Genomic DNA, 8,732 nt, shown 5'->3' with positions numbered 1-8,732 from the left:
AATGGAACGAGGTGACATTGATCTCTAGAGAGAGAGAAACACATGCAGTTACTTCAATGGCCAATGGCACTACTGACTCAAATAGTTCAGTCTCTAACACACACCTACACCACACACAAACAATATATGAAAACAACTTTTGATTAGATCCCATAATGTCTGTCAAGAATGCAACACAGACCTCAGGTATTCCTGAAGTGAGACATGCACATAAAAATAAAGCAGCAAAGCACTGCTGACCTGTCTACTACTGAACACAGCACTATTAACCTGTCTACTACTGAACACAGCACTACTGACCTGTCTACTACTGAACACAGCACTACTGACCTGTCTACTCCTGAACACAGCACTACTGACCTGTCTACTACTGAACACAACACTACTGACCAGTCTACTACTGAACACAACACTACTGACCAGTCTACTACTGAACACAACACTACTGACCTGTCTACTACTGAACACAACACTACTGACCTGTCTACTATTGAACACAGCACTACTGACCTGTCTACTACTGAACACAGCACTACTGACCTGTCTACTATTGAACACAACACTACTGACCTGTCTACTACTGAACACAGCACTACTGACCTGTCTACTACTGAACATAGCACTACTGACCTGTCTACTACTGGATACAGCACTACTGACCTCTCTGCTCCTGGTCAGTCCAGTGCGGTCCAAAGCCGAGATGCTGAAGTGGGGCTCGTAGACCATCAGGTCCGGACGCTCCACCTCCAGGATGGCTTTGTCCTTGGGAATGGCTGCCAGGTCTTTATAACCAATAACCTGATTGTCCATGTGCGCCTGCAGGGTGGAAGGTTTGGGAGCATTAGAACATGTTCTGCAGCACAACAGAACACAGGCTACACAGCACAGGGCTCACAACGCTCACCAACAAACAAAACACTTAGCAATCCAATAACCAGAACGTATGCTGATATTGGAGGAAGGGGCAGGGCTTACCACGATAGATGTAGCAGGAGACCCAGGAGCACTAGGACCCCGGGAGGATGGGGCTGTCCCCGCCTGCCAGAGGGCAAAAGGTCAGAGGTCACCAAAGTCATCATCAAACCACAACATTCTAGCATGGCTTTAAGGGTAATACATTAAAGGATCAGTGAGGTCTATATCAGATAACATCAGCCAACTCCCCCTCCTCTGGAAGAGAGAGTGGAACAGTCCATGGGGAAGCGCACACAACAGAACTGCATTTGATCTCCACAAACAGCATAAACAGTATTACGCATGTTCTTTAAATGAGTGGAAATTACAGTCCCTTCATTAAAACTGCACCTACACACACACACACACCAATCACTTATGTACATAACCACATCAGGCAGGGATTATCCCACCCCTGTTCAGTGAGCAGTGGTACATGCCAAATGTCAAGGACAAAGCAAATGCAAACAAAAATACTGTTCATACCTTCTGCATGACAGCTGTACACTTCCGAATGTTCTGCTGTTCTCCAGGCCAAGCAAGTCTGTCATAAAACACAAATCCAAAACTATGTAGTTAGAGGATGAGAGAATGTTACAGGGAGAATCCATTTTCAGGGTATCAGCAGGTATGGACACAGTGATGATCCCTCTGTGTCTTCACACCCCTACCTCTGGTGTCCACCCATGGCTCAGTTTCAGAGACACAGCCCTCCTTGACTTTAATTATTAACAGAATCGAGGAACAGCCCTCCACAGTCACAGGTCACATTAGCATCGCGGCGCTCCACTGGACAGGGGCCGCGCCCACCACACACACACACGACCTTTCAACTGTCGGATCAGTGGCCATAAATGACCCTCAAGCTAACAGACTGGATTCCATGCAGGGATGTGGCATCTGTCTGGAGGGAGACACTAGCTCATCAGAGAGGGGGACATCTCATATTGCCAGCTCTGGCCTGGGCGGGGGGGACCTGTCACCTAAACCCTGTTTCACCTTGACCAGTGTCCCAAAGAAGCTTCTGTCTGAACTCTGGTTAGATCTGAGACTGGGTAATTGTTAACCAGTCAACAAAGAAAAATAATCCAAAAAATTATGTTACACACTCCACAGACAGCGTAATGAATAAAGTGTGTGGACTCCTCACAAAAATATCTGTCTATTGCCTTTAAATTCCCCAAGTGCACTAAAGACCCTTAATTCCTTCCAGTTTCATGTGAGGATGCAGAAACCACAGTCTTGAATATTTCCTGCCTTCACCAGACGGACAGACTTGGGCTTGGAGAACTAAAGGGGTTTTCATTTGTTTCTACCGGAGGAAGAGTGTGCGGCTGCTCTATTTGATTATATCTTCAGCCTGACGGGATCTTTAGGCCAGGCTTGTGACTCTCAGCCTCTCCCTTGCCCAAGTGAGCCCACGTGAGCCCACGTAACCTCCACTTCTGCTGTCCTCAGTCGCAACACTACCATGGTAACAGCTCTCCCAGAAAAGCAAGCAGCAGCTAGTCAACGATGCAAAAACATGTTTATATTAAAGGAGGTGGAGGATACATGTAGAAGCAAAAGTCACTGCAATGAAAAGGAGGAAATTCTTTCTAATTCTTCTGGTCTAACTCTCAGTGCATTCAGAGTTCAGAGTCCTCTACCTCCGAGTCACAGCTGGGTGTCTGTGGCAGCTGGATAAACTGGTAAAGGTTCACCTCAGCTCGTGTATTCCGGAGTGTGGAGGATGGTCTCTCAGGCATGTGCATGAGATGTCTGAGCTAACGTGATTTATCACCGATGCCACAACACGATCGGAGCCGCGTCAGACCCTGGAGAGCAGACCCCATCTGCCCTAGACGCCCCACAATCACAGATCAATTTGGGGAAACCCCCTCGATTGGCCCGTGTGGGGGAGGTCTGGCTCACTAGAGACGCCACGGCAGGAAGAACCTATTAAACGTTGATTAAACATGTGACACCCTCGTCCCCGGGGGCCTGTGGGCCATTTGTTAAAGACAGGGTCAGTGGCACATGGACGTGTGGCAGAGTAATGGCACTGAAGACTAGCGCGCAAGACTGACAGGACGTCCGAGCGCAAGACTGACAGGACGTCCGAGCGCAAGACTGACAGTACGGAAACACAGGGTGGGATTAGGACCCTGCTCATCACCCTGCAGAATGTAGGAGTCCCTTCTACACCCCCACAGGAGCCCAGAGCACACAACGGGGGAGACGATGCATGCAGATGCAGGCAGACGCACGCCAGACACATGCAAACAGCAGGAAGTTGAAGCACATTAGAGAAAATAACAACCACAGAGCAGCACTGCCCCGGACCTGCCCTTAGCAAAACAGCAGGGCTCACGTTTCACACCCATCCCAATGCGCCTGCCCCTGCAGACAGGTTGTGAGGGGCAGTTGAATAGCAGCACTGGGTAAACAGAGTGGCAATCTTCCATGCTCTAGGGAGGCAGGCCATGACCCCCTGACCCCTGACTCTGCCTGTCTGTGCAGGAGTAGTAGGAGCCTCACTATGTCCTCTGCGAAACAGTGGCAGGGGCATCCTGCCAGTTAGCAGCTACGTCAGACACCCACGTGCTCGGCTTGGAACCCACAGCCTCAGCAACTGCTCAGACAACGTTCACTACAGACACACACAGGCAGGTGAACTGGGGAACATCTGCGCAGAGACTGCTGGGTAACCAGCTGACCTCAGGGTCAGACAGCAAGTGACCTCATAATGAACAAAATACAATCTCACATTTCATGAAGATCTCACCTTCCATCTGTGTCAGCTATTTGTAAACTGAACACGGCACAGTGCTTTGTCATGGGTCAAATGACCTCAGCCTCGATTAAAAAGCAATAAATAACCAAACACAAAGACAGGACCGACGACAGAAAGCCAGAAGGAGAGAGAAGTACCAGGACAGGCCCACAGAGGCTGGGTTTCCACGCTGCTACGCGCTGCAGAGGAAGTCCTCTTTTCACAGGTCCACACTTCCTGCCATCCTTCGTCTGTTCTCCACAGTGTCTCTCTCTGTCTGCCTCCCTCGTCCTCACACGTCTCTCTCTCTCGCTTTCTCTCTCTCCCCTTCTCTCTGCGTGCCTGACCCCACCCCCTCCTCTCTCCACCCAAACTGAAATACACTTATCTCGGCACAGCAAGAGCAGCCAACGCCCAGTCGAGCATGTGGGTGTCGTCACCAAGGCAACGCTCTGCTCGGTCTGGATCAAATCCTCCAGGCTCTGCAGATGGAAACATCTCCTTGGCAATGCTGTTTGCTCCTTCAGGAGACGCACATTCTGAAGCAGACAGCAGAAGTCCAAGTAGAGCCGCCCATAGCCACATGGTGCCCGTCTCCCAGGACTGGGGACTCAACACACAGCAAATGTTTGTGCTTAACACACATTATTCAGCTCCAGCATCAGTTATCACAACTGTGACCACGCGAGCCACGGCAGGTGTGTTACAACAGTGAACGCTTCATGTGGAGTTACTGCTGTTGCCGTCCTATCAGTGCCTATATCAGTATCCACACAGCCCACAGATGTCATGCTGGAGCCAAGAAACCCCGCCTCCCACTGCAAAGCTGCTTTCATGCATTTAGCAGCAGAACAATGGCTGTGTAGCAGAGTTTGTCCTTACAAAAACATTACTGCCTGTAACTTCACACACACACACACACACACACACACACACACACACACACACACACAGAGCTCTGCCTTCCTGTTCTCAACGTGTTCTAAGCAGCAATCCATCATCACACTTCCCAACTTCCTCCACGTAGCCAGCAAGACTCAGCCATGCATTCAGGCTTCACACAAAGTGTGTGAAAGGCTCACACAGGGCTCTCACGGCAGCGCCGGGCCAGACACTGGGGAGCCTTATGACTGGTTTTGCTGTGGCAGCATAGCTGACCACTCAGAGCTTCTCCAACCTCCAGGAAGAGTGACTAATGGATTCACACGATCCGATTAGCGTCCTACTGATGGCGTCGCTAATGCGCTCCAGCAGCACCACGAGGAAGAAAAGTGGGAGACATTAGTGTGAACCAAAAACATCTGCTCTCAAAGAGCTTAATCTTTCACTATACACAGATAAATAATAAAGCATGCATGTAATAACAGCGATGTTGTTTGTAATTCATTCCAGCCCTGGCCAGAAGAAGAGATTTCTCGTGTGTCGGTTAACAGCATGAAAACTGGCGAGAACGTTCCCAAATATTACTTACAGCCCAACTGGTCTCTTACAGTTTTTGCTGAACCAGAATTGAACACCCAACAACAAATAAGTAAATAGTAAGAACTGGAAATACTGTGTTCAGTTTTGAGCAATATTATTGTACCTTGAGATGGAAACTTAAGAATGGGAAATCTGTCTTTATGCTTTTTGCTCCAGTTTTGTTTTTCCCCAGGCCGCAGTTTTAGTAATTTAGAATCAATATAAAAACAAAGAAAACCACATTTAAACAGGTTACAGCACAGTGTAAACGTAAGATGCACCATATGAGCCCCTGTACACAGAGAGGAAACCAACGCACCATAACACGGCCTGAGTTAGAACCGCTGCTATTGTCCGAAATAGCGGAGGTTTCCTGGTGCTTTGGACAGGAAAACAGGAAAACAAAAGTAGTGAAAACAGGAAAACACAAGTATTGATTACACCGCGCACAGCTGGACGGGGGCGCGCCTCTGGGCTGTTTCTGTAAGGAGTTTTTTGTTTTGATCAGGGGATTTGTTCAAGCAAATGTTACTCAGTCAAAACGGCCATTTGAGTCAAATGACCACATATAGAATAAAGTGAAACGGGCAGTTGTGGGACTAAAAACACACACCCCAAACACTCCCGGGTTTAGATGAACAGGTCTGCAGCAGCTGAAGGTTACTGGCAGGCCTGCAGACACTCAGCACCGCGTCCCCGGGGCGACAGGAATATTCCATACACCATCTTCTTAGAAATTAAACCTCATGTACAGAGATTTTATAGCAAAACTTGCGTGAGCTGGCATGTGAACGCGTGTTGCAAAACATTCCGATCGCTAATAGGCGACGACGCTCGCTCGCTCGCGACATTAACCGATCCCACGAACCTGTTTTTATTTTATTTTTTGCGTCTGGTGTGTATTTGACATGCACGCTTACCTCGTTAGACCAAGGGATCGCCTTTCCTTTCCACCTCCGCGCACAGATGCAGCGCTTCAAAGGACCGTTAAACGGGGGATGTTACGCGATGTCACATTGCTGTTATCGTCGAGCAGGACCGTATACGGTATGACGCGTTGAAGGGTCAAGTCCAGATAAGAGAAAATACGATTACGAAATGATGAAATTGGTATGGACCGATTCGTTCCACGCGTAGGGAATGGGCGCTGAAGCGAAGGGCGCCGTCACGCCGCCCCACAATAAACGTTTATTATAGGCTCCGCAGCGCACACGCATCTATCAGTATTGCAAGGCTCGCAATACATCTGACGTTAGTAGGCTAGCTAGCTATCTAAGATAAGCCTAGAAAATCAAACCTACATATTATATTCCTGAAAAGATTTTTTAGGCTATTTATGCTATAAAGAGGAATAAAATGCGAACGTGGACAGGCTGTATCATGTTAGGTAGATTATTTTGAATCGGACTAAACAAAGGCAATAATATACACAACTATACTTTTTACTCAACTCTTTTAGATCTGCGACACGAAAATCACACTACTGGCTGAAAACAGCAGTTCAGCAAATCCAGCGGGAGGAGCGCTCGAGCATGACGACCACGAGAGGGCGCGTCATCGCGCCCGGTCTTAATCGGCTCAAGACTGCGGAACACGCACATACACGAGCGTCACATGTGTTAAGGGAAAGTAACCAATGCGCTCATAAGGACGTGACGTTATGCATGCCGCGAAGGCGGGCCGGTGGCTTTTGACGGAAGTTTAATGACATGTTTACTCCTGAATCTTGCGTTTGAACGCGTCACGCGGACATCTGGCCCTTTAAGAAGAACCGGAGACGATGACGAAGCAGCTCCGGTCACGTGGCGGCAACATGGATCCAGGACACGCGCTTGCTTCTCTGGTATGAAACTACTTCCTAATTTAACATTGTGTGTGTTACACCAATTCATGTCAGACAGAAGCTTCAGCTTGTTAAAAAGATTCACGATTATTTGGAAGAAGCGCGTGAATAGACAATGGACTTGGGTCACGAGACATGAGTGAGCACTGCGGGCGTGGAGCATGTGTGTTCATGGACGAGTGTGTGTGTGTGTGTGTATACAGCGGCGCACTGAGCGCAATAAACAGGTTGGATTGGTTTTAAAATGGTGAAATATTTGTGCCCGAATAACCGTAATTAAATGACCAGGGTGTGGAAGGAGCTGCTGCGGCGGCCCACGCGCTCTCATTACCGGCGGAGGCGTACGGAAATGACGTAAGTTTCCTCATCTGTTCAGACTGACGTGCTATGATTAGCGTTGTGGGGTTTTACTTGGACTCGCGCAGCTTCCCGTGACCTCTAACCTCCGTGTGTTTCGTCTCGTTCAGGCCCAGTTAGAAGTGTTGTGGGCCATGAAGGCCTTTAGTCACGCGGAGGTTTACTTCAACGTAAGAGCTTGAAACCTTCACGGTGTGACGTTGCGTGTGACGTAACGTGTGACGTGAAAACTGAGCCGCCTCTTTCCGCTTTCAGCTGATTTCCTCCGTGGACCCGAAATTTCTGAAATTAACGAAAGCGGACGACCTGATTTACACCAAATTCAGGGAGGAGTTTCCCGACTTGAACATCCAGATTCTGGATCCAGAACTGTTAAAGTCAACAGAGGCCAAAGAGGTTGGTTAGGACACTTCCTGCACTGTAGTGTTTCTCTTATAATTCTGTATAAGGCATTTATAATAGTAAAGCTGTGGGGGAGGTAATGTTCTTTATCTCTTACAGAAATGGAGACCCTTTTGCAACCACTTTGAAGGAATAGTTGAAGACTTTAATTATGGCACGTTGTTGCGTTTAGACTGCCAAAAGGACTACACAGAGGAGAACACTATATTTGGTATGTTACCAGAGATCTTGTAACTGGACCATGACCCAGTGCAAAACGCTCCTTAAAGTACATCCCCAAACTGTACAAATATTCAGAAATCTGAATCTTGATGTTACCAAAAAAATTTAAAATATTAAGATACTCTGTATACTTAATCCTAGTAGATCAGTAAGGATGTACCAATTGTCATCTCAGATCAGGAAACCTAACTTTACCTGCATGGCAGAAGGTAGATCTGCAAACCATGTTTATCTGCACCAGAACGAGGACGTAGGCCTGTCCAGAAGACATGGGAATCTGCACCATGATGTTATACTCGACTGTGCTGTCAGTGTCTGACCTCTGAGGCATAAATGCTATGGATTAAATCGCGATTTCCCTTTCAGCCACCCGAATCCAGTTTTTCGCCATAGAGATCGCACGGAACAGAGAAGGTTACAACGATGTCGTCCACGGAGCTGGAGCAGAGACCAAACAGAGGCAGAACCAGAGTTAGCCGCCATGGGCCTCGCTTGGGTTGCTAGTGTTGGACACATTCTTACCGGCCCCGTTTAATTCACACTGAAGGCACGTTCTTTTTGAGAGCAGAGGAGAGAGAACCTGAGACTCGGACGGTGTAATCAAACAGCAAATGTATTTCACTTGGACACTTCTCCCCTCTGTGTTGGTGAATGATAACTTGTGTTTTTGTAACAAATAATCAAAGTTAAAGCTCCAAGAACTGTCAGTTTTTACTTCATGACTGTTTCAGTTTTATA

At 47.9% G+C, this 8,732-nt stretch overlaps 2 protein-coding genes across 5 annotated transcripts in view; one reads left to right on the top strand and one right to left on the bottom strand.

The window, feature by feature from the left end:
• The window catches only part of dmtn (dematin actin binding protein), an 18,829-nt gene extending 12,196 nt beyond the window's left edge, over window positions 1-6,633 (bottom strand). Inside the window, exons 1-5 of one of the 3 annotated variants that reach the window (XR_014118546.1) lie at window positions 6,091-6,633; window positions 1,441-1,498; window positions 976-1,038; window positions 661-816; window positions 1-24 (exon numbers count right to left, since the gene is read on the bottom strand). The exon at window positions 1-24 is cut by the window's left edge and continues 21 nt beyond it. Coding sequence is in view for 1 of the 3 variants with exons in the window: in XM_081701766.1 (XP_081557892.1) it covers window positions 1-24; window positions 661-816; window positions 976-1,038; window positions 1,441-1,449 (252 nt within the window). In the remaining 2 variants the exon portion in view is untranslated. Of the gene's footprint in view, window positions 25-660; window positions 817-975; window positions 1,039-1,440; window positions 1,499-3,867; window positions 4,039-6,090 lie in introns of those variants that run through there. The other 2 variants (XR_014118545.1, XM_081701766.1) reach the window with 2 other exon arrangements.
• Window positions 6,634-6,745: 112 nt separating this feature from the next.
• On the top strand, window positions 6,746-8,701 carry pbdc1 (polysaccharide biosynthesis domain containing 1). 2 transcript variants are annotated; one of them, XM_027001747.3, is made up of 6 exons: window positions 6,749-7,013; window positions 7,302-7,367; window positions 7,481-7,540; window positions 7,626-7,766; window positions 7,872-7,983; window positions 8,361-8,701. In XM_027001747.3, the coding sequence occupies exons 1-6, from the start codon at window positions 6,951-6,953 to the stop codon at window positions 8,468-8,470; spliced, it is 552 nt and encodes a 183-aa protein (XP_026857548.2). In that variant the 5' UTR covers window positions 6,749-6,950; the 3' UTR covers window positions 8,471-8,701. The 2 variants fall into 2 exon arrangements, with proteins under 2 accessions (XP_026857549.2, XP_026857548.2); XM_027001748.3 differs by lacking the exon at window positions 7,481-7,540 and having other exon boundaries at window positions 6,746-7,013.
• The last annotated feature ends 31 nt before the right edge of the window (window positions 8,702-8,732 follow it).

Source organism: Electrophorus electricus, chromosome 19, assembly GCF_041902795.1.
Source record: "Electrophorus electricus isolate QZ-2024a chromosome 19, ASM4190279v1, whole genome shotgun sequence".
Taxonomy (NCBI): domain Eukaryota; kingdom Metazoa; phylum Chordata; class Actinopteri; order Gymnotiformes; family Gymnotidae; genus Electrophorus; species Electrophorus electricus.
Note: the sequence above shows the minus strand (reverse complement) of the source record. Positions and strands in the feature narration are given on the sequence as shown.